At 42.9% G+C, this 25684-nt stretch overlaps 1 protein-coding gene and 1 pseudogene across 3 annotated transcripts in view; both read right to left on the bottom strand.

Annotated features, from left to right (window-relative positions):
• Positions 1-6814: 6814 nt before the first annotated feature.
• On the bottom strand, positions 6815-18830 carry LOC116476168 (tricarboxylate transport protein, mitochondrial-like; annotated as a pseudogene).
• A 4757-nt stretch (positions 18831-23587) lies between these two features.
• CCDC83 (coiled-coil domain containing 83) overlaps positions 23588-25684 on the bottom strand; it is a 75719-nt gene continuing 73622 nt past the window's right edge. For all 3 annotated transcript variants that reach the window (XM_058446542.1, XM_032168100.3, XM_032168101.2), the window contains one exon: positions 23588-23911. In XM_058446542.1, coding sequence (XP_058302525.1) covers positions 23750-23911 — 162 coding nt within the window. In that variant the 3' untranslated portion in view covers positions 23588-23749. The remainder of the gene's footprint in view (positions 23912-25684) is intronic.

Raw genomic sequence — 25684 nt, 5'->3', positions numbered from 1 at the left:
TGGAGTCTGAAGGGAGCTGGTGGATGGGCGGCAGGTAGCTGAAAGAACACTCGAGGGACCATAGGCAGTTGGGACATGACTTTATTCTCTCCCCCTCTACTACAGAGTCAGCAGTGCAGTTATATTTGTCACAGGGAACAGTGGCTTAAAGCCAGATATGAGCTCACACAAACAGGTTACATTAAATGGCTACATAAATGCGATGATTACACAGGGCACAGGATTGTATGCCTGTGCTCCAAACCTGCTTTGTCATGCTGTACCAGATGTCTGCCTTGGCCTACTCCTGATTGAAGCACAGCCATTTTATTTTATTTTTTTCCAGTTTTAGAATTTATTGACACTATTAAATAGACCACTTAATAATAAACCAATGGGCTTTTTATTTCCAAGATTAAAATTAGTACCTAGTAGCTCCTACTTTATTTATCATTTTTTATTATTGTACTTTAAGTTGTGGGATGCATGTGCAGAACATGTAGGTTTGTTACATAGGTATACATGTGCCATGGTGGTTTGCTGCACCCATCAACCCATCATCTACATTAGGTATTTCTCCTAATGCTATCCCTCCCCTATCCCTGACCCCCGACAGGCCCCAGTGAGTGATGCTGTCCTCCCTGTGTCCATGTATTCTCATTGTTCAACTCCCACTTATAAGTGAGAACATGCAGTGTTTGGTTTTCTGTTCCTGTGTTAGTTTGCTGAGAATGATGGTTTTCAGCTTCATCCATGTCCCTGCAAAGGACATGAACTCATCCTTTCTTATGCCTCATAGTATTCTATGGTGTATATGTGCCACATTTTCTTTATCCAGTCTATCATTGCTGGGCATTTGGTTTGGTTCCAAGTCTTTGCTATTGTGAATAGTGCTGCAGTGAACATACATGTGCATATGTCTTTATAGTAGAATGATTTATAATCCTTTGGGTATATACCCAGTAATGGGATTGCTGGGTCAAATAGTATTTCTGGTTCTAGATCCTTGAGGAATCGCCACACTGTCTTCCACCATGGTCGAACTAATGTACACTCCCACCAACAGTGTAAAAGTGAAAGTGTTCCTATTTCTCCACATCCTCTCCAGCATCTGTTGTTTCCTGACTTTTTAATGATCTCCATTCTAACTGGCATGAAATGGTATCTAATCGTGGTTTTGATTTGCATTTCTCTAATGACCAGTGATGATGAGCCTTTTTTCATGTTTGTTGGCTGCAGAAATGTCTTCTTTTGACAAGTTTCTGTTCATATACTTTGTCCACTTTTTGATGGGATTGTTTGTTTTTTTTCTTGTAAATTTGTTTCAGTTCCTTGTAGATTCTGGATATTGGCCCTTTGTCAGATGGATAGATTGCAAAAATTTTCTCCCATTCTGTAGGTTGCCTGTTCACTCTGATGATAGTTTCTTTTGCTGTGCAGAAGCTCTTTAGTTTAATTAGATGCCATTTGTCAATTTTGGCTTTTATTGCCTTTGCTTTTGGTGTTTTAGTCATGAAGTCTTTGCCCATGCCTATGTCCTGAATGGTATTGTCTAGGTTTCCTTCTAGGGTTTTTATGATTTTAGGTCTTATGTTTAAATCTTTAATCCATCTTGAGTAAATTTTTGTATAAGGTGTAAGGAAGGGGTCCAGTTTCAGTTTCCTGCATATGGCTAGCCAGTTTTTCCAACATCATTTATTAAATAGGGAATCCTTTCCCCATTTCTTGTTTTTGTCAGCTTTGTCAAAGATTAAATGGTTGTAGATGTGTGCTATTATTTCTGAAGTCTGTTCTGTTCCATTGGTCTATATAGCTGTTTTGGTACTAGTACCATGCTGTTTTGGTTACTGTTGCCTTGTAGTATAGTTTGATGGTATACTACAGGTATACCAGGTAGGTATACTGTATACTACAGGTATATACAGGTAGTGTGATGCCTCCAGCTTTGTTCTTTTTGCTTAGGATTATCTTGGCTATATGGGCTCTTTTTTGGTTCCATATGAAATTTAAAGTAGTTTTTTTTAATTCTGTGAAGAAAGTCAATGGTAGCTTGATGGGTATAGCATTGAATCTTTGGGCAGTATGGCCATTTTCACAATATTGATTCTTCCTATTCATGAGCATGGAATGTTTTTCCATTTTTTTGCGTCCTCTCTTAATTCCTTGAGCGGTGGTTTATAGTTCTCCTTGAAAAAGTCCTTCACATCCCTTGTAAGTTGTATTCCTAGGTATTTTATTCTCTTTGTAGCAATTGTGAATGGGAGTTCCATCATGATTTGGCTCTTTGTCTATTATCGGTGTATAGGAATGCTTGTGATTTTTGCACATTGATTTTATATCCTGAGACTTTGCTGAAGTGGTTTATCAGCTAAGGAGATTTTGGGCTGAGACGATGGGGTTTTCTAAATATACAATCATGTCATCTGCAAACAGAGACAATTTGACTTCCTCTCTTCCTATTTGAATACCCTTTATTTCTTTCTCTTGCCTAATTGCCCTTGCAAAACTTCAATACTGTGTTCAATAGGAGTGGTAAGAGAGGGTATCCCTGTCTTGGAAGCACAGCCATTTTCCTTATATAGTCACTTGACATTTTGTTCTGACTCAAATTCACACTGTGAAGGAAAAACTGCCACAACTAACAAATTAGGTGTGATTCTTACCATGTTATGACTAGCTTGCTTTAAAATCATGATCTGAACTCTCCAAGTGTGAGAGAAAAAATCAATTTCTGTTGACCTGCTGAAATCAGTGAGTTACCACATAGGCTGTTTTTGTTGGTTACTAGAAGCTGTTTGATTTGTCCCAGTGGAAAGTAAGTTTGTTTTTTTTTTTCTGAGAAAAATAGAGATAAATCTTATCTATAACAAGTTTACCATTCTTTAAAAAATGGCAACTTCACTCCATTTTGAAGTGTAAGATACACCCGTCAAATACACAAACCTTAAGAGTCCTGCTTGATGAATGTTTACAAAGTGAGCACACCCAGGTTAATTACCACTCAGATCAAGATTACCAGAAAAGCCCTTCATGTCTCATCCTAGTCATTACCCACCACAAAGATAGCCACTGTTTTGACTTCTATCATCATAGATTGGTTGCTTGTCTTCTTTTTGAGCTTTATTAAATTGAATCATACTCTATGTCTGCCTTCTTTCAATATTACATCTGTAAGATTCACTTATATATTATAGCTACATGTCAGTAGTTTATTCTTCTTTATGCTGTGTGATATTCCATAGTGTGACTAAGCACAATTTACTTTTTCTTTTTTATTGAGTGCTTAGTAGTGAGAATAGCACAATTGACTTACAGGTTCTATTACTGATAGTGATTGGGGTTGTTTCCAGTTTTTAGCTATTATCATTACAGCTGCTGGGAACAGTCTTGTACATGTCTTCTGGTGAACATAAGCATTCATTTCAGTTGGATATAAAGCCCAAAGTGGAATTGCTGTGTCATGCAGTATATGTATATAAATGTTCAGGTTTAATAGATATTGGCAAAACATATTTCAGTGTTCATTCCCAGTTACACTCTTGCCACCAATTACATGAAAGTTTCAGGTGCTCTGTATCCTTGTCGACGTTTAGTTTCTTCAACATTTTCCTTTCTTTTTTTACTTTTACTTTGTTCTTTTTTCGGACAAAGTCTTGCTCTGTCACCCAGGCTGGAGTGCAATATCATGATCACAGCTCACTGCAGCCCCAACCTCCAGGGCTCAAGCAGTCCTCTCACCTCAGCCTCCCAAGTGGCTGGAACCACAGGCACATGCCATCGAGGCCTGGCTAATTTTTAATTTTTATTTTTGTAGAGATGGGGTCTCACTGTGTTTCCCAGGATGGTCTCAAACTCCTAGGCTCAAGCAATCATCCCACCTCAGCCTCCCAAAGTGTTGGGATTACAGGTGTGACACTGCTGCTGGCCTATTTTTACTTTTTTAGAGACAGGGTCCCCCTCTGTCACCCAGGCTGGGGTATAGTGGCATGATCATAGGTTACTGTAACCTCAAACTCCTGGGCTCAAGCAATCTTCTGCCTCAGCCTCCTAAGTAGCTAAAACAAACTACAGGCATGCACCATGACACCCAGCTAATGTTTAAATTTTTGTAGAGACAGGGTTTCACTACGTTGCCCAGGCTGGTTTTGAACTGAAACTGCCTTTGCAAAGATTATGACAGCGAGAAACATCTAGCATAGTTGACTTCATCCTGCTTCTAGACTCACAAGCAGGCTGGCCTTGCTTATTCCTGGGCATAGGCCAAGCTAACAATGGGAGAAATTTGGTTTATAGGTTAGCAATGAAGCAAAAATAATAATAGTCCCTCCCTAAAACTCATCCCCTCTTTGTTCTGGGACTGAAACCAGCTTTGTAAGACTAATGAAAAGTCACAAGATTAGGGTTATGAGGGGAGACTGAACTCTACTAAAATGTAGGTGTAAAGATAACCAGCCATTGTTCCCTAGCTTGCTTTTCTATAATCCCTTACTGCTTAGGAGTCATGTGACCAGAGGTCACAAGATTTGTGACTTCTCCAATTGCTCCTATAGATGACATCACTGTTGTAGAACCTAAGATTGGTCTTTTGAGATGTTTTTCAGACTTTTGCACTCTGGCTGCTGACTAACTCCACCTGGACCTGTGGCTCGTGACTCTTGTGGCCCCCACCCAGAGGCTGACACAGCGCACAAGGACTGGTTTCTACATTTCTACAATTTAATCTCTAACCAATCGGCAGCACTCACACCCTAGCCCCCTGCGCATCAAATTATCCAAAAGACCCTAGCCTCTGAATTGTCTGGGAGGCTGATATGAGTAATAAAGTCCCTCTTCTGCTTGGCTAGCCCTGCAATAATTAAACTGTTTTTCTTTTCTTTTCTTTTTTTTTTTAAGACGGAGCCTTGCTCTGTTGCCCAGGTTGGAATGTAATGATGTGATCTCGGCTCACCACAACCTCTGCCTCCCGGGCTCAAGAGATTCTCCTGCCTCAGCCTCCCATGTAGCTGGGACTACAGGCATGTGCCACCATGACTGGCTAATTTTTGTATTTTTAGTAGAGACAGGGTTTTACCATGTTGGCCAGACTCGTCTCAAACTCCTGACCTCAGGTGATCCACCTTCCTTGGCCTCCCAAAGTGCTGGGATTACAGGCGTGAGCCACCATGTCCGGCCTAATTAAACTCTTTCTTTGCTGCAAAAAGCCTGCTGTTTTCAGTGTGTTGGACTTTCTGGGCAGCAGGTAAGATGAACCCATCAGGCAGCACTAGGGTTTACCAGAATCAACTTTTGGGTTTGTTGATTTTCTCCTGTGTATGTCAGATTTCTCTTTAATTGGTTCCTGCTTGTGTTATGATATATAGTTTTCCATCCATAATTCCTGGTTCATCATTCCCATATCCCTTGTTGCGGTCTTTTCTCTTTTTTTAAAATTACCCGTTCTATGAACACCTTGTTACAATCTTTTGTTGTTATAATGTTGGATGTGTTAGACCCAACCAGCGGCCTCAGAAAACAGAATCTCTCTCCTGTCTTCCTTTCACTTGCCCCAAGGCAAGACTCTAATGCTTCCCTGCTACTCCGATTGTGGGGCTTAAGGGGGGCGTCTTTGGGACTGAGCCCCCTCACTCCATGGGTTTTGACACCATCTCCAGGTAGATCGTGTTGGAACTGAATTGGAGAATACCCAGCTGGTGTCTACTGCTCGGCATGTGGCAAAAAACCCCACATTTGGTCACAGAAGTCTTCTGTATTATTGACCATTTTTGGGTAAAAAAAAAATAAAAATTTTAAAACGAGGTCCTCTGTGTTGATTGTTGTGGTGGGAAAGTAAAGGAAAAATTGTTTGAGACAGTTTTTCCTGAAACAGTGTTCTCATCTGTATTTTCTTACCTTTACTTTGGATTTATTTTTTTTCCTAGATCCTGTGAAAGGAAAATATCCTGGGCCCCCAAAATCACAAAGCTAAAGGGAAAAGTCAAGCTGTGAACTGCACAGGGCAAACCTGCCTACCATTCTATTCAGTCACCCCTCTACTCACTGAGATAAATGCGTATCTGATTGCCTCCTTTGGAAAGGCTAATCAGAAACTCAAAAGAATGCAACCATTTGTCTCTTATCTACCTATAACCTGGAAGCCCCCTCCCTGCTTTGAGTTGTCCCACCTTTCCAGAGGGAACCAATGTTCATCTTACATATGTTGATTGATGTCTCATATCTCCCTAAAATATACAAAACCAAACTGCCCTGACCACCTTGGGCACACGTCATCAGGACTTCCTGAAGCTGTGTCATGGGTGTGCATCCTTAACCTTGGCAAAATACCTTTTTTTAAAATTCTGCACAGTGGTCCTGAGAGTGGTGGGTGCCACCCTGTCCTGGGTGGAGGGAGGGCCCAAGGGCCAGTTAAGGCCAATGGCGGGAGAAGGGGTGTGTTGCAGACCCTAGAATGCGGAGAAGCCAGGGGGAGGCCTGGAGGCAGCTGTGATAGGCCGGTGGAGGGTGGAAAGCACCAGACTGGGACCAGGCCAGGGCTACAGGGCCAAGGACCCAGGCCACAGGGCACCCCAGGAGGTGGGCACAGGGTCACATGACACAAAACATGAAACATAGGCACAGGCTCACAGTAAGCACATGGACAAGTGGGCACAGGTTCACAGGCCAGATGCATACCAAGCATGGCTGGGCCAGACAGCGGGACACAGTGGTGGTGTCGCACACAGACCACAGGGGAGACACGGTGCTATAGGACACATGGACTTGACGGCCTCAATGCACAGACAAGGTCACAGAGCTCAAGGGATGTGGTAAGGAGCCTTTTGGCACCACTGCACTGGAATCATGTGAGACAAGAGTGGTGGGGCCTCTGGAGGTGACTGGGGCGGGTCCCCTGTGGCCCCACTGGGCTTAGCCCGTCTTCCACTTTGTTGAGCAGCTTCACCACCTCATCATAGATGATAAACACTATGGCCACATCCAGGCTGACCTGGCCCAGCGCGGGACAATGCCCTTGTATAATGCCTTGAGCTCCTCCTTCCTCAGGATCTGCCAGCCGCAGTCCATCGAGTTCTGGTATTTGTGCTCCTCCAGGCCCTACCTGTGGGTCTTAATCACGTCCAGAGGAGTGTTTCCAAAGACGCTGGCTGTGCACACGATGGCTCCGAAGACCCCAATGATCAGCGGGTTCATGGGCTTGTTGGGGTTGTCCCCTCGGTACCAGTTGTGCAGGGAATGTCATGACGGAGAAGCAGATGGCCTGGTTCCAGCCCTGTTTCAGTGCGGTGGCCGTGAGGCTCTGATACATCCCCTTCAGCCCTTGTTCCCGCACAATCTTCCTAATCCGTGGAAGAATCCTCTGTACTTGGGGTTTGGGGAGGTCTGGTCGTGGATGAACCTCACCTTGATGGTCTCCATGGGGCACACGATCACCACGGCCTCAGCCACTCCAGCGCCCGGGCAGCACAGCAGCCCGCGCGTGCTGTCCAGCCATCCCTGGGAATCCCGCCTGTGGTTGCTGAGGAACTAGAACATTCCGAAGCTGGCGGCCGCCTTGGGGATGGAGCCGTAGAGCAGGGAGCTGAGACCGCGGTACAGGCCCAGGACGCCATAGCTGCGGACTGTCTGCCACACGCAGTCCCCGATCCTCTGGTACCGTGGCGGGTGCGAGGGCTAGTCCAGCTGCCACTGCGTCTTCACGGACTGGGTGGGGAAGGTGATGTAGATCTCGATGCCGCCTGCCAGGAGTGCCTTCCCCAGGTGCGTCAGCTTGGCCTTCCCAGACGCTGGCGTGGCGGCCGCCAGAGCGTGCGGGGGCTCGAGGCGCGGACATGGCGGGCGGGAGGCTGGGCGCCCAGTGGCGGCCTCGGGTCTGAGCTTCCTGAACTCTGCCCTCAAAACGAACTTTCTAAATTAACTGAGACCTGCCTGAAATTTTCGGGGTTCACAATCCTTAAGGTAACAGCTTAAGATTTTTCAACCTTTCTTTTTTAATACATGAATTTAAAGTAAATATTTATCTTTAAACACAACTTTTGCTGGATCCAAAAGGTTTTGAAATGTCATATTTTCATTATTGTTCAAAATATTTTCTCATGAGTTGTTAAAAAGTGTTCTGCTTACTTTCTAATTATTTGGAGGGTTATTTTGTTGTTGTTTTTAAATTTCACCGTGGGCTGGGTGCGGTGGCTCACACTTGTAATCCCAGAACTTTAGGAGGCAGAAGTGGGTGGATCACCTGAGGTCAGGAGTTTGAGACCAGCCTGGGCAACATGGTGAAACCCCGTCTCTACTAAACATACAAAAATTAGCTTGGCATGGTGGCAGGCGCCTATAATCCCAGCTACTCGGGAGGCTGAGGCAGGAGAGTCACTTGAACCCGGGAGGCAGAGGTTGCAGTGAGCCGAGATCATGCCAGTGCACTCCAGCCTGGGCGACAGAGTGAAACTCCATCTCAAAAAAATAAAAAATAAAAAAATAAAATTCCACAGTGGTCAGAGAACACATTCTATGGGATTACAATTTTTTTGAATATTTGTTGTGACTTCTTTATGACTTGCATGTGGTCTATTTTTGGAAATGTTTCATGTGCACATGAAAGGAATGAATATTGTACAGTCATTAACTTATATTAATTTTGTCAAATTGATTTATCACTTGTTGAGAGAGGTGCAGTAAGATCTTCAAGTCTGTATTTATCTCTTTTTTCTTTTTCCTTTTTTATTATGAAATATATATAACATACAATTTACTGTATCTTTTTTACTTTGGTAAACTTTGCTTTATGTATTTTGAGACCATGTTTATTATGTGCATACAAATCTAGGATTGTTATGTCATTCTGATGAACTGGCTCATGTACTATTATATTTTTCTTCATTTTCTTTTTATCTTAATACTTCCTGCCTTAAAGTCTACTTTGTCTGATATTAGTCAAACTGTCTTCTTTTTGGTTGATGTTTGCATGGTGTATCTTTTTTTTTTGTCTGAGACAGGGTCTTACTCCATCACCTGGGCTAGAGTGCAGTGGTGTAGTCATAGCCTTAACCTCCCATGCTCAGGCGATCCTACCACCTCAGCCTCCTGAGAAGCTGGGACCACAGTCACACTCCACCACTTCGAGCTAATTTAAAAAATTTATTCTATATAGAGAAGGGGGTCTCCCTATGGTTGCCCAGGCTGGTCTCGAACTCCTGGGGACTCAGGCGATCCTCTGGCTTCAACTTTCCAAAGTGCTCCGCACCTGGCCCATGGTGTATCTTTTTGCAGTCTATCTGTGACTATGTATTTATTTATAAACAGACTATTATCTTCAAGGTTTTAGATTTATAAAAGACAATGATGGGAAGTACAGGATCCCATATACGCCACACTCAGTTTGTCCTGTATTAATATTTGTCTTTAGTATGGTACTTTTCACACAATTAATGTACCAATATTGCAATATGTGTTGTTCTTATCTAAAGTTTATACATTTATTCAGATTTGCTTAGTTTTGGCCAAATGTCTCTTTCTCTGTATCAGGACCCCCTTTCAAGATATGGCATTGTTACAGTAGGTAGTCAGGCAGACATTAGCAGGCAGGAGAGGGTCCCCACTCCACCAGGAACATCAGGCAACCATCAGGTGATGGTCAGGCGGTTTTAACTGTCTCTTTAAAATAATAATTGGCAGGGCACAGTGGCTCATGCCTATAATCCCAGCACTTTGGGAGGTCGAGGCCAGCGTATTACCAGAGCTAAGGAATTCGAGACCAGCCTGGCCAACGGGGTGAAACCCGGGTTCTACTAAAAATAAAAAAAAATTAGCAGGGTGTGGTGGCTCATGCCTGTAATCTCAGCTATTTGGGAGGCTGAGGCAGGAGAATCGCTTGAATCCAGGAGGTGGAGATTGCAGTGAGCTGAGATTGCGCTGCTGCACTCCAGCCTAGGTGATAGAGCCAGACTCCATCTCTAAATAAATAAACAAACAAGTAAACAAGCAAATAAATAAATAAATATTGGTTACAACTGGTGCCAGGGAAAGGCAGTCTCCCAATAGATAGAAACACCTGGAACTGGTGATTAGCAGCTTCCTGATAAGATCTCAGTAGTTGGGGGAGTGGGCTCAAGCATGCACATTAAGAGGCAAAATGGTGGAGTTTAACTGCTATATGACCTTCTAGGAACATTCAACTGGTAAGGTAAGAGTGCCTCAAGTGAGTATGCATACAACTCCAGTTAACACATTGCACATGCAGCCCCTCCCAAGTGCTGGCAAACCACTGCACATGCGGTCAGCTCAGCTCATGAGAAGAACCAGGGGAGAAGTAACGCAAGACCCCAGAAGCATGCCAGCATGTAAAACTCCAAGTCGAAGGTCACACCGTGCACTTGATTTCTCAAGTCACCTGCTAGGCCCTCTTCCAAGTGTACTTTTCTTCCTTTCATTCCTGCTCTAAACTTTTTAATACTCAGTCCTGCTCTAAAACTTGCCCTGGTCTCTCCCTTTGCCTTATGCCTCTTGGTCGAATTCTTTCTTCTGAGGAGGCAAGAATTCAGGTTGCTGCAGACCCATACAGATTGGCCACTGCTAACAGCATTATGCTTAGATTCCATGTGTCAGTTCTTTAGAACTTGAATCTGTAGATTGTCTTTAATCAGTTTTGGTAAACTCAGCCATTATGTCTTCAAATATTTCTTCTCCTTTATTCCTACTACCCCTTTTCCTTGAACACTAAGTACAGTTAGCGTATGTTGCACTGCTTAATCGCACATGTTCATTACCACTGTGTTCTGCTCTTTCTATTCTTTATTCTTTCTGGAATTGTGTTTGATTATTTTTGGAATATTGGATATTGACTTATCCCAAATTTCACTATTCTTGGTTTCTTGCATATCCAGTCTGCCATTAGACCGATTTATTACTTTTCAATTTTGTATATTTTGATTTCTAGAATGTCCGTTGGGTTCTTTTTTTTTTGAGACGGAGTCTTGCTCTGTCGCCCAGGCTGGAGTGCAGTGGCGCAATCTTGGCTCACTGCAAGCTCCGCCTCCCGGGTTCACGCCATTCTCCTGCCTCAGCCTCTCCGAGTAGCTGGGACTACAGGCGCCCGCCACCACGCCCGGCTAATTTTTTTTTGTATTTTTAGTAGAGACAGGGTTTCACCCTGGTCTTGATCTCCTGACCTCGTGATCCGCTCGCCTCGGCCTCCCAAAGTGCTGGGATTACAAGCGTGAGCCACCGCACCTGGCCCGTTGGGTTCTTTTTTATAGAGTCTAATGTTCTGTTGAAATTCTTCATATTTTTACCTATTTTATTCATCTTTTCCTTGCTTTCTTTAACATATTTATAATAATATTCTTTTTTTTTATACTTTAAGTTCTGGGATACATGTGCAGAGCTGTTGGGATTCACTCAGGATAGTGGCCAAAATATTAAAGGGAAATATTAGGGAAAGTTTTAGAGAATAGTCACAAACCTTTTTGGAAGGCTGAAAGATTACACAGATTGTAATAATTGAACAGGCTGAAGGCAGTGGGTTCTTACCTTAGAGCATTAGGTCATAGGGTAAATACTAGGGACAATAGAGGCTTCCCCAGTTAAGTCTGTTTACCCTACCTCCATTAACTAACTTTTGAGCCAGATGGCCCTCTTGGAGGGAGGTCGACCAAGGATATTGCCCCCTAATGGTATTTACTTTAAACCGCAGTACCTGAGCTTTAATCATTAGTAGAACTACTCTCTTAACCATGTTAATTATCCACAAGTGTGTTTATTCAAAGCTTCTGTTGTTAATTTTATAATAAATAAATGCCTGAAGTGCAGGCTGCTCAGGGCCAGCCACATGACAAACTTCTCTTGGTGTGTAGGCGGTCGGACACTCAGCAGGACTGGCGAAACAGAGTATCTGTGTGTCAGTGTACGTTTTATTCATCCATTGTTTGGGTCTGGGTCGGTGGGCAGACCCCTGCAGCTAAGGTCCTCTTGTGAGGAGCAATACTTCACAGAACGTGCAGGTTTGTTATATAGGTATACGTGCGCCATGGTGATTTGCTGCACCCATCAACCCGTCATCTACATTAGGTATGTCTCCTAATACTATCCCTCCCCTAGTCCCCCCACCCACTTACAGGCCACAGTGTGTGACACTCCCCTCCCTGTGTCCATGTATTCTCATTGTTCACCTCCCACTTATGAGTGAGAACGTGCTGTGTTTGGTTTTCTGTTCCTGTGTTAGTTTGCTGAGAATTATGGTTTTCAGCTTCATCCATGTCCCTGCAAAGGACATGAATTCATCCTTTTCTATGACTGCGTAGTATTCCATGATGTATATGTGCCACATTTTCTTTATCCAGCCTATCACTGATGGGCATTTGGGTTGGTTCCAAGTCTTTCTATTGTGAACAGTGCTGCAATAAACATACATGTGCATGTGTCTTTATAGTAGAATGATTTATAATCCTTTGGGTATATACCAAGTGATGGAATTGCTGGGTTAAATGGTATTTCTGGTTCTAGATACTTGAGGAATCGCCACACTGTCTTCCACAATAGTTGAACTAATTTATACTCCCACCAACAGTGTAAAATCATTTCTATTTCTCCACATCCCCTCCAGCACTTGTTGTTTCCTGACTGTTTAATGATCGTCATTCTAACTGGTGTGAGATGGTATCTAATTGTGGTTTTGATTTGCATTTCTCTAATGACCAGTGATGATGAACTTTTTTTTTCATGTTTGTTGGCCGCATGAATGTCTTCTTTTGAGAAGTGTCTGTTCATATCCTTTGCCCACTTTTTGATGGGGTTGTTTTTTTTTTTCTTCTATATTTGTTTCAGTTCCTTGTAGATTCTGGATATTAGCCCTTTGTCAGATGGATAGATTACAAAAATTTTCTCCCATTCTGTAGGTTGCCTGTTCACTCTGGTGATAGTTTCTTTTGCTGTGAAGAAGCTCTTTCATTTAATTAAATGCCATTTGTCAATTTTGGCTTTTGTTGCCATTGCTTTTTGTGTTTTAGTCATGAAGTCTTTGCCCATGCCTATGTCCCGAATAGTATTGCTAGGTTTTCTTCTAGGGCTTTTATGATTTTATGTCTTACCTTTAAGTCTTTAATCCATCTTGAGTTAATATTTGTATAAGGTGTAAGGAAGGGGTCCAGTTTCAGTTTCCTGCATATGACTAGCCAGTTTTCCCAACACCATTTATTAAATAGGGAATCCTTTCCCCATTGCTTGTTTTTGTCAGGTTTGTCAAAGATCACATGATTGTAAATGTATGGTGTTATTTCTGAAGCCTCTGTTCTGTTCCATTGGTCTATATATCTGTTTTGGTACTAGTACCATGCTGTTTTGGTTACTGTAGCCTTGTAGTATAGTTTGAAATCAGGTAGCATGATGCCTCCAGCTTTGTTCTTTTTGCTTAGAATTGTCTTGGCTATACGGACTATTTTTTGGTTCCATATGAAATTTAAAGTAGTTTTTTTTTCTAATTCTGTGAAGAAAGTTAATGGTAGCTTGATAAAAATAGCATTGAATCTATAAATTACTTTGGGCAGTATGGCGATTTTCACAATATTGATTCTTCCTATCCATGAGCATGGAATGTTTTTCCATTTTTTTGTGTCCTCTCTTAATTCCTTTTTTGAGACGGAGTCTCGCTCTGTCGCCCAGGCTGGAGTGCAGTGGCGCGATCTCGGCTCACTGCAAGTTCCGCCTGCCGGGTTCACGCCATTCTCCTGCCTCAGCCGCCCGAGTAGCTGGGGCTACAGGCGCCCGCCACCCCGCCCGGCTGATTTTTTGTATTTTTAGTAGAGACAGGGTTTCACCGTGTTAGCCAGGATGGTCTTGATCTCCTGACCTCGTGATCTGCCCGCCTTAGCCTCCCAAAGTGCTGGGATTACAGGCGTGAGCCACTGCGCCTGGCCTCTTAATTCCTTGAGCAGTGGTTTGTAGTTCTCCTTGAAAAGGTCCTTCACATCCCTTGTAAGTTGTATTCCTAGGTATTTTATTCTCTTTGTAGCAATTGTGAATGGGAGTTCAGTCACGATTTGGTTCTCTGTTTGTCTATTATTGGTGTATAGGAATTCTTGTGATTTTTGCACATTGATTTTGTATCCTGAGACTTTGCTGAAGCTGCTTATCAGCTTAAAGAGATTTTGGGCTGAGACGATGGGGTTTTCTAAATATACAATCATGTCATCTGCAAACAGAGACAATTTGACTTCCTCTCTTCCTATTTGAATACGCTTTATTTCTTTCTCTTGCCTGATTGCCCGGCCAGAACCTCCAATACTATGTTGAATAGGAGTGGTGAGAGAGGGCATCCTTGTCTTGTGCTGGTTTTCAAAGGGAATGCTTCCAGCTTTTGCCCCTTCAGTATGATATTGGCTGTGGGTTTGTCATAAATAGCTCTTATTATTTGAGATACGTTTCATCAATACCTAGTTTATTGAGAGTTTTTAGCATGAATGGGTGTTGAATTTTATTGAAGGTCTTTTCTGCATCTTTGAGATAATCATGTGGTTTTTGTCATTGGTTCTGTTTATGTGATGGATTAAGTTTATTGACTAGCATATGTTGAACCAGCCTTGCATCCCAGGGATGAAGCTGACTTGATCATGGTGGATAAGCTTTTTGATGTGCTGCTGGATTCGGTTTGCCAGTGTTTTACTGAGGGTTTTTGCATCGACGTTCATCAGGGATATTGGTCTGAAATGTTCTTTTTTTGTGTGTTGTGTCTGCCAGGTCTTGATATCACGATGATGCTGGCCTCATTAAGTGAGTTAGGGAGGAGTCCCTTTTTTTCTATTGTTTGGCATAATTTCAGAAGGAATGGTACCAGCTCCTCTTTGTACCTGTGGTGGAATTCAGCTGTGAATCAGTCTGGTCCTGGGCTTGGTTTGGCTGGTAGGCTATTAATGACTGCCTCAATTTCAGAACTTGTTATTGGTCTATTCAGGGATTCAACTTCCTGGTTTAGTCTTGGGAAGGTGTATGTGTCCAGGAATGTATCCATTTCTTCTAGATTTTCTAGTCTATTTGCATAGAGGTGTTTATAGTATTCTCTGATGGTAGTTTGTATTTCTGTGAGATCAGAGGTGATATCTCCTTTATCGTTTTTTATTGTGTCTATTTGATTCTTCTCTCTTTTCTTTTTTATTAGCCCAGCTAGCAGTCTATCTATTTTGTTAACCTTTTCAAAAAACCAGCTCCTGGATTCATTAATTTTTTTTTTTTTTTTTTTTTGAATCGGAGTCTCGCTCTGTCGCAAGGCTGGAGTGCTGTGGTGCAATCTCAGCTCACTGCAACCTCTGCCTCCCTGGTTCAAGCGATTCTCCTGCCTCAGCGTCCTGAGTAGTTGGGATTACAGGCACATGCCACCATGCCCAGCTAATTTTTGCATTTTGAAGCGTTTTTCGTGTCTCTATCTCCTTCAGTTCTGCTTTGATCTTCTGTTAGCTTTTGAATTTGTTTTCGTGTCTCTATCTCCTTCAGTTCTGCTCTGATCTCCTGTTAGCTTTTGAATTTGTTTTCGTGTCTCTGTCTTCTTCAGTTCTGCTCTGATCTTCTGTTAGCTTTTGAATTTGTTTTCGTGTCTCTATCTCCTTCAGTTCTGCTCTGATCTTCTGTTAGCTTTTGAATTTGTTTGCTCTTGCTTCTCTGGTTCTTTGAATTGTGATGTTAGGGTGACGATTTTAGATCTTGCCTACTTTATCCTGTGGGCATCTGGTGCTACAAATTTCCTTCTAAACACTGCTTTAGCTGTGTCCCAGAGATTCTGGTAGATTGTGTCTTTGTTCTCATTGGTTTCAAAGAACTTATTTATTTCTGCCTTAATTTCGTTATTTACTCAGTAGTCATTCAGCAGCAGGTTGTTCAGTTTCCATGTAGTTGTGAGGTTTTGAGTGAGTTTCTTAATCCTGGGCTCTAATTTGATTGCACTGTGGTCTGAAAGACTGCTTGTTATGATTTCCATTCCTTTGCATTTGCTGAGGAGTGTTTTACTTCCAATTATGTGGTCAATTTTAGAATAAGTGCAATGTGGTGCTGAGAAGAATGTATATTCTGTTGATTTGGGGTGGAGAGTTCTGTAGCTGTCTGTTAGGTCCACTTTGTCCAGAGCAGAGTTCAAGTCCTGAATATCCTTGTTAATTTTCTGTCTCATTGATCTGTCTAATATTGACAATGGGATGTTAAAGTCTCCCACTATTATTGTGTGGGAGTCTAAGTCTCTTCATAGGTCTCTAAGAACTTGCTTTATGAATCTGGGTGCTTCTGTATTGGGTGCATATATATTTAGAATAGTTAGCTCTTCTGGTTGAATTGATCACTTTACCATTATGTAAGGCCCTTCTTTGTCTTTTTTGATCTTTGTTGGTTTAAAGTCTATTTTATCAGAGACTAGGATTGCAACACCTGCTTTTTTTTTTTTTTTTTTTTTTGCTTTCCATTTGCTTGGTAAATATTCCTCTATCCCTTTATTTTGAGCCTATGTGTGTCTTTGCACATGAGATGGGTTTCCTGAATACAGCACACTGATGGGTCTTGCCTCTTTATCCCATTTGCCAGTCTGTGTGTTTTAATTGAGGCATTTAGCCCATTTACATTTAAGGTTAATATTGTTATGTGTTTGATCCTGTCATTATGATGCTAGCTGGTTATTTTGCCCATTAGTTGATGCAGTTTCTTCATAGTGTCGATGGTCTTTACAATTTGGTATGTTTTTGCAGTGGCTGGTACCGGTTTTTCCCTTCCATACTTAGTACTTCCTTCAGGAGCTCCTGTAAGGCAGGCCTGGTGGTGACAAAATCTCTCAGCATTTGCCTGTCTGTAACGGGTTTTATTTCTCCTTTGCTTATGAAGCTTAGTTTGTCTAGATATGAAATTCTGGATTGAAAATTCTTTTCTTTAAGAATGTTGAATATTGGCCCCCACTCTCTTCTGGCTTGTAGGGTTTCTGCAGAGAGATCTGCTGTTAGTCTGATGAGCTTCCCTTTGAGGGCAACCCGACCTATCTCTCTGGCTGCCGGTAACAATTTTTTCTTCATTTTAAACTTGGTGAATCTGATGATTATGTGTCTTGGGGTTACTTTTCTCGAGGAGTATCTTTGTAGTGTTCTCTGTATTTCCTGAATTTGAATGTCGGCCTGTCTTGCTAGGTTGGGGAAGTTCTCCTGGATAATATCCTGAAGAGTGTTTTCCAACTTGGTTCCATTCTCCCTGTCACTTTCATATAGTACCATATTTCTTGGAACCTTTGTTCATTCCTTTTCATTCTTTTTTTCTCTAATATTTTCTTCTTGCTTTATTTCATTAAGTTGATCTTCAATCTCTGATATTCTTTCTTCTGCTTGATTGATTTGGCTATTGATACTTGTGTATGCTTCACAAAGTTCTCATGCTGTGTTTTTCAGCTCCATCAGGTCATTTCTGTCCTTCTCTAAACTGGTTATTCTAGTTAGCAATTCTTCTAACCTTTTTTCAAGGTTCTTAGCTTCCTTGCATTGGGTTAGAACATGCTCCTTTAGCTCAAAGGAGTTTGTTATTACCCACCTTCTGAAGCCTACTTCTGTCAATTCGTCTGACTCATTCTCTGTCCAGTTTTGTTCCCTTGCTGGCGAGGAGTTGTGATCCTTTGGAGGAGAAGAGGCATTCTGATTTTTGGAATTTTCAGGCTTTTCGTGATGGTTTTTCCGCCTCTTCATGGATTTATCTATCTTTGGTCTTTGATGTTGGTGACCTTCAGATGGGGGTTTTGTGTGGACGTCCTTTTTGTTGATGTCGGTGCTATTCCTTTCTGTTTGTTAGTTTTCCTTCTAACAGTCAGGCCCCTCTGCTGCAGGTCTGCTGGAGTTTGCTGGAGGTCTACTCCAGACCCTGTTTGCCCGGGTATCACCAGTGGAGGCTGCAGAGCAGCAAAGATTGCTGCCTATTCCTTCGTCTGGAAGCTTCGTCCCAGAGAGGCACCCGCCAGATGCCAGCCAGAGCTCTCCTGTATGAGGTATCTGTTGATTCCTGCTGGGAGGTGTCTCCCAGTCAGGAGGCACGGGGTTAAAGAGCCCACTTGATGAGGCAGTCTGTCCCTTAGCAGAGCACAAGTGCTTTGCTGGGAGATTTGCTGGTCCCTTCAGAGCTGGCAGGTAGGAATGTTTAAGTCTGCTGAAGCTGTGCCCATAGCTGCCCCTTCTCCCAGGTGCCCTATCACAGGGAGATGGGACTTTTCTCTATACTCCCCTGACTGGGGCTGCTGCCTTTCTTTCAGGGATGCCCTGCCCAGAGAGAAGAAATCTAGAGAGGCAGTCTGGCTGCAGGGGCTTTGCTGAGCTGTGGTGGGCTCTGCCCACTTCGAACTTCCCAGTGGCTTTGTTTACACTGTGAGGGGAAAACCTCCTACTCAAGCCTCAGTAATGGCGGATGCCCCTCCCCTCACCAAGCTCCAGAGTCCCAGGTTGACTTCAGACTGCTGTGCTGGCAGCAAAAATTTCAAGCCAGTCGATATTAGCTTGCTGGGCTCCGTGGGGATGGGATCTGCTGAGCTAGACCACTTGGCTCCCTGGCTTCAGCCCCCTTTCCAGGGGAGTGAAAGGTTCTGTCTTGCTGGCATTCCAGCCACCACTAGGGTATGAAAAAAAACTCCTGCAGCTAGTTTGGTGTCTACCCAAATGGCCATCCAGTTTTGTGCTTGAAACCCAGGGCCCTGGTGGTGTAGGCAACTGAGAGAATCTCCTGGTCTGCAAGTTGTGACGACCGTGAGAAAAGCATAGTATCTGTGCCAGAATGCACCATTCCTCACGGCACAGTCCCTCATGGTTTCCCTGACCCCTTGTGCTTCCTGGGTGAGGCAACGCCCCACCTTGCTTCAGCTCGTCCTCCATGGGCTGCACCCACTGTCTAACCAGTTCCAGTGAGATGTGCTGGGTACCTCAGGTGGAAATGCAGAAATCACTCACCTTCTGTGTTGATCTCACTGGGAGCTGCAGACGAGGGCTGTTCCTAGTCGGCCATCTTGCCAGCCACTATGTAATAATATTCTTAAAGTCCTAGCCTACTGACTTGAATATCTGGGTCATCTGTGGGCATGCTTTGTTTGCTTTTCCTCCTCATTCTTAGTCTTATTTTCCTGCTTCTTTGCACTGTACATGCACGTGTGCATACACACAAACATATAAAGTTTTGTATGCTCAACATTGTGTATACAAGGAGTATAGTGTCTGGGTTGGTATTCTTTGTTCCCCAGAGAAAAACAATCTATCCTCTGTTAGTTTTATTAGGTTAGGAGAAAATCACCTCAAAGGAATCAAGAATTGAGCTGGGGGAATTGAGAGGCTCTGGTGAGGAGTGGGTGCCGTGTGTAAGTGGTAAGTGAGGAGGGAGAGGGAAAGGAAAGAGAGGAGAGCGAAGAAAAAAAATAGAGTTGAGCTGGGTCAGGGCTGGTTTGCCATTTTACTTAGATTCAGTCCACCTCTGCTCTGAAATCTCTTGAGAGTGATACCTTTTAGTTTCAGGGCCCACATCTACAGAATGAATTATTCCAGGTGCATCCATGTCTCTCTTCTCTATTGACACTCAGTCCCTAGGTTATGTCATTTAGGCTTTCATGGCTTTAAATTCAGTCCTGGGCTGTTGATTCCCAGATCTGAATCTCCAGCCTTGACCTTTCCTAGCAGGAAACAAAGGGCACATTCAAACAGGATACCTGAAGAAAATTTAACAAAGGCAATATATACAAAGGTGTGGGCAGGATCAAGGAAAACCAACAGGAATGGTAACACTCCCTGGGGCTATCAACAGATGGGAATTGTTCCACTCCCCGGGTCTAAAGGGACAGACCTAGAGAGTAGCTATACTGATTCAGTGTTTCTTGTCTGAGATGACTGGGACCAGAAGTGTTTCAGATTTCAGATTTTTTAGGATTTTGGAATATTTGCATATATGTAATAAGATATCTTGGGGGTAGACCCAAGTCCAAACGCAAACTTCATTTATATTTCAGATACACCATATACACATAACCTGAAGGTAAGTTTATATACTATTTTAAATTTTTTTTGTGCATGAAACAAAGTTTTTACTGCAACCCATCACATGAGGTCAGGTGTGGAATTTTCCACTTGTAGTATTGCGTCAGTGCTTAAAATGTTTCAGATTTTGGAACATTTTGGATTTTGGATTTTCACATTAGGGATGCTCAACCTTTGTTAGGTGAGCCTTCCAACAGGAATAGTGGCCTTTGATAGAGGGACCCTGCTAATCTACATGACCTGGTAGAGAAAGAGCTGGGGGAAGAAATCTCACCCTTCTCACTTTCTTTGATCTCCTGCTAGAAACTCCTATTAAACAAACTCACTTGAAGGTTAGAAGCAAAGGACATTGATGCAGTCCATAAAGGTCACCCTTTGAGACACAGAGATAAGGGTAGAGAGTGGATCTGGGATGGTCAAACAGAAGCACACATACATGCAACAATTTTATACTCATGAATGACTAATAGATATCTCAATAGATGGATATGTTAGGGAATGGAGTAGAGTGGAAAAGAGGCCTGTGAACAAGGTGCCAAATTAAAGATTATAGAGAAGAGTGATGAGAACGGTTAGAAAATTATAGCAAAGAATAGCAGTAGAGGGTGATATATATACTGAGCTTCAAAACTCTTGTTTTTACATGAGACTGGTGGAATTGTGGGGTCTAGAAGAGGCATTGCATTGGTGAAAGCATGTGAGACCCACAGAAGGTGGGGGCAGAGAAGAATCAATACCAACCACTAGAGAGAGCCACAGGGGAAGTGGGGTCTTTCTGGGGAAAGCCAGGTGCCAGTCAAAACCAGAGAGTAAAAGAAACCTTCAACAGGCTGGGCGTGGCAGTTCATATCTATAATCCTAGCACTTTGAGAAGTTGAGCCAAGAAGATCACTTGAGCTCAGGAGTTTAAGACCAGCCTAGGTCACATGGTAAGACCCCACCACCACCACCCCCACCCCCGCACCATCTCTACAAAAAATAAAAAATTAGCTGGGCATGGTGGTGTGCTTCTGTGGTCTCAGCTATTTGGGAGGGTGAGGTGAGAGGATCCCTTGAGCCTGGCAGGCTAAGGCTGCAGTGAGCCATGATCATGCTACTGCACTCCAGCCTAGTTGACAGTGAGACCCTGTCTCAAAAAGAAAAGACACCTTTGAAACTGCTTTTGCAAAAGTATGACCAAGACAGCGAAAGATACCTAATTTAATCGACTCCATCTTGCTTCTAATCTCCAAACTGTCCTTTTCATTCTTGGGCGGAGGGTCAACTAACTTTGGGAAAAACTTAGTATACAGTTTAAAACAAAGATGATAGCAGCCCTTTCCCAAAGCAGACTTCCTTCTTGCCTAGGGAGTAGATTGCATTTGTAGGACTAACATTAGCCACAATATTAGAAATTATGGTTCGGGAGTCATGCAGCTGGAGGCTACAAGATTCTGACTGTCTCTAAATTGCTCCTAAGATCAGTGCTTGAGATATTTTGCAGACCCTGCACATGATGAATCAGCTGGCACTACCTAGATTGATAAACTGGCTCATCTGAGCTTGTGGCCCATCTAGGAACTGATTTGGTCAGGAGGACAGCTTTGACTCCCTATGATTTCATCTCTGACCAATCAGCAGTCCTGGCTCACTGGCTTCCCCACATCTACCATGTTGTCCTTAAAAACTCTGTTCCCCGAATGCTCAGGGAGACTGATTTGAGTACTAAAACAACTCTGGTCTCCCGCACAGCTGGCTCTGTGTGAATTACTCTTTTGTCTATTGCAATTCCCCTGTCTTCTTTTCTTTTTTGAGGCAGAGTCTCACTCTGTCGCCCAGGCTGGAGTGCAGTGGCATGATCTTGGCTCACTGCAACCTCCGCCTCCCGGATTCACTCCATTCTCCTGCCTCAGCCTCCCAAGTAGCTGGAGGCCACCGTGCCTGGCTAATTTGTTTGTAATTTTAGTAGAGAAGGGGTTTCACTGTGTTAGCCAGGATGGTCTTGACAGGATGGTCTTGATCTGCTGACCTCGTGATCTACCTGCCTCGGCCGCCCAAAGTGCTGGGATTACAGGCGTGAGCCACCACGCCTGGCTCCCCTGTCTTGAGGAATCAGCTCTGTCTAGGCAGCAGGCAAGGTGAACCCTTTGGACATTTACACCTTCAACAGTGGCATTTGTCTTGTTTATTGTTTTTTTAGAAGTTATGGTTGGAAGTTTTGGGAGAGAAAGGGAAGGGTCCAGGAAAGCACTGAACACAATGGAGATTAAAGTACAGGAGAGGCCAGTCAGTGGCTCGTGCCTGTAATCCCAGCACTTCTGGAGGTTGAGGCATGATAGTACAGACCTGCAGTCCCAGCTACTCAGGAGGTTGAGGCAGGAGGATTGCTTGAGCCCAGGAGTTTCAGGATGCTGTGAGCTATGATAGTGCCACTGCACTCTAGCCTGGGTGACAGAGTGAGTCCTTGTCTCCAAAAATTAAGTACAGGAGAAACTCAAAGGTGTTCAATTGATGATGGTACTACCACGTAAGGGGTGTTGGGAAACATGACCAGTGTTTTCGACTTCTACAATGAAGACTGTTAAGGTAGCAGCATTTGAGATTGAGGGAGCAGGAGTGCTAACATCCTGTGGGCTCAAGACAGTGCCGCACAATTGTCCTTACTTTAAATGCCAATAACATCCCCCACTGATGATTAATTAATCCTTATATCACTAAAGATTACAGAAATATGACATATGGTGGTATTATCTGGTCTCAAGGATCCAAATGGAATGCTGATGTCACATCCAGGTAGTCACAGTGTCCTTGGCTTGTGGTAGCCCTGAGAGAAGTGGTATTTGCTTTGGATAGGAACGTGGTAGTTTAGACTAGATATAGCTGGAGGGAGGGAGTGCCCCCTATCAGTGGAATATTTTTATACAACAAATTAACACTCTCAAGTTTGTTTCCGCATTCATTTTTTGTATTCATTATAAACAGGGTGATATGGTTTGGCTATGTCCCCACCCAAATCTCATCTTGAATTATAGTTCCCATAATCCCCATGTGTTGTGGGAGGGACCTGGTATGAGGTGATTGAATCATGGAGGCAGGTTTTTCCCATACTGTTCTTGAAGTAGTGAATAAGTCTCACAAGATCTGATGGTTTTATAAGTGGGAACTCCCCTACACAAGCCCTCTCTTGCCTGCCACCATGTATGATGTGACTTTGCTCCTCATTCACCTTCTGCCATGATTGTGAGGCCTCCCCAGCCATGTGGAACTGTAAATCAATTAAACCTCCTTTATAAATTACCCAGTCTCAATTATGTCTTTATTAGCAGCATGAGAACAGACTAATACACAGGGTGAAACTAAGAAGAATTGGCTTGAATTATAGACTGGCTGTCTATCACATTGAGCATCCTCAGAGGGAAAGATGTGTAGACAATGCTATGCAAACTAAGTTTTTCTTAGAAACATTTGTAATGGAACTATTTCATATTGGAATCACAGATTAATCAGTGAATTTTTTGTGTGTGAAAAGGAACCTTAGAGACTACCTTGAACCCACTGTCATGCTTCTGAATACTTCAGTGTAGAAACACAAAGCGTGCTTCCATTTTGGTCATTCATACCATGCAAGTAAATGAATAGCTGAATACCTTTTATTTTAAATGTAATTATGACCTTTAGAAATAACAGCTGGTTTAAAAATGAGCCAAAGTGTAAGTAAAATGGGCAACGGATATACTTCAGTTCCCAAAGAACATTTATAAGGAAAAGTTGTGTTTCCTTTGCAGCTTTCAGTCTTAGAGAAAAGACTTCATCATCTTATATGTGATGTGGCTTTCTGGGCTCCTGACATCTTTATAGAGTTTGACTGGAATTTCCTTCTCTTGAAAATGAATGGGCATTTTCTTGCTCTCCACACTCATAAGCTTCACTCCCAGGGGGCCCAAGTTTACATAATCCTATGGTGAACAGACACAAAAAAGAATAGGAGAGGTGATTCAGCAAATTACCAGCTTTGATAGATTAGGCTTTCTTTATTACAGTTGGCCTTTATCTGACAGACTTCATTGCCCCCTAATTGCCTGATGCTGTGTAGCACATGAAATATAAGAGCCACTATAAATGGGAAAAAAACAAAATACTCAGTAAACTTATATACCCAGTAGGGCATACACAGTAGGCAAGATCTTCCAAAAAGCAGGCAGCAAGGCTGGAAGGCTTGTCTCATAGTGGGTTAATGGGGGAGGGATGCTGGCTATAGTTAGTGCAAAACTAACTATAGTCTGTGAAAGGAAAATAAAAACATGGGACCCCAATTCACTTTGTCAAAAGGAAAAAATTAAGCTGAAAGCTGAGTCATGTGAGCAACTGCCTTTCCTTTTGTTCCTAAGCAGATGCGTACAGATAAAAGGTTAAATATCTCCACAGGTAGCTACTCTATGTTCACCTGATCTTTTGTAAAGTACAAGGTGAATACATAATTGACTGTTCCCCTACCTGCTCCTTTTCTCTTGCAACATATGGAAGACCATACCTTCCTGCTTTCCCCTCCAGCCTACTTTTCTCCTTTAAATATTGAAGGCCTCCAAGTCATCTTTGGAGACAGGCACAGACCACACACTATTTCTGTGATTTTGTGTTTTTTTTTTTCTCCCAGGTATTTTCCTTAACATTGGCAAAATCAACTTCTAAATTGATTGAGAACTGTCTCAGATATCTTTTGGTTTACAAATCTAAGATATCAACAAACAGAATTAGAAGTCTAACTGATATGAAATCAGTAGCTAACCCAAATCTGGGTGGACAGAGTTCATGTCCTGCCCAATGTCCCTTCCTCCAGGAAGTCTCCCATGCCATAACTCTTGCTTTTTAATTCCTTTGACACGTCACTTTAGCAAACCTTTCCCAAGTTTTCACTATATGCCAAGCCCTATATCAAGTGCTGGGGTGCAATGATAAGCACAGACTGATCAGGGACACAGGTACAGGTGGTCTGTTTACTCTTTTTTTTTTTTTTTTTTTTTTTTTTTTTGGCCTTTTTTTTTTTTTTTTTTTCTTTTTTATTATACTTTAGGGTTTTAGGGTACATGTGCACAATGTGACAATGTGCAGGTTTGTTACATATGTATCCATGTGCCATGTTGATTTCCTGCACTCATTAACTCGTCCTTTAGCATTAGGTGTATCTCCTAATGCTGTCCCTCCCCCCTCCCCCCACCCCACAACAGTCCCCGGAGTGTGATGTTCCCCTTCCTGTGTCCATGAGTTCTCATTGTTCAATTCCCACCTATGAGTGAGAACATGCAGTGTTTGGTTTTTTGTCCTTGCGATAGTTTACTGAGAATGATGTTTTCCAGTTTCATCCATGTCCCTACAAAGGACACGAACTCATCATTTTTTATGGCTGCATAGTATTCCATGGTGTATATGTGCCACATTTTCTTAATCCAGTCTATCGTTGTTGGACATTTGGGTTGGTTCCAACTCTTTGCTATTGTGAATAGTGCCGCAATAAACATACGTGTGCATGTGTCTTTGTAGCAGCATGATTTATAGTCCTTTGGGTATATACCCAGTAATGGGATGGCTGGGTCAAATGGTATTTCTAGTTCGAGATCCCTGAGGAATCGCCACACTGACTTCCACAATGGTTGAACTAGTTTACAGTCCCACCAACAGTGTAAAAGTGTTCCTATTTCTCCACATCCTCTCCAGCACCTGTTGTTTCCTGA

This window comes from Hylobates moloch, unplaced genomic scaffold (genome assembly GCF_009828535.3).
Source record: "Hylobates moloch isolate HMO894 unplaced genomic scaffold, HMol_V3 SCAFFOLD_11, whole genome shotgun sequence".
NCBI lineage: Eukaryota > Metazoa > Chordata > Mammalia > Primates > Hylobatidae > Hylobates > Hylobates moloch.
Note: the sequence above shows the minus strand (reverse complement) of the source record. Positions and strands in the feature narration are given on the sequence as shown.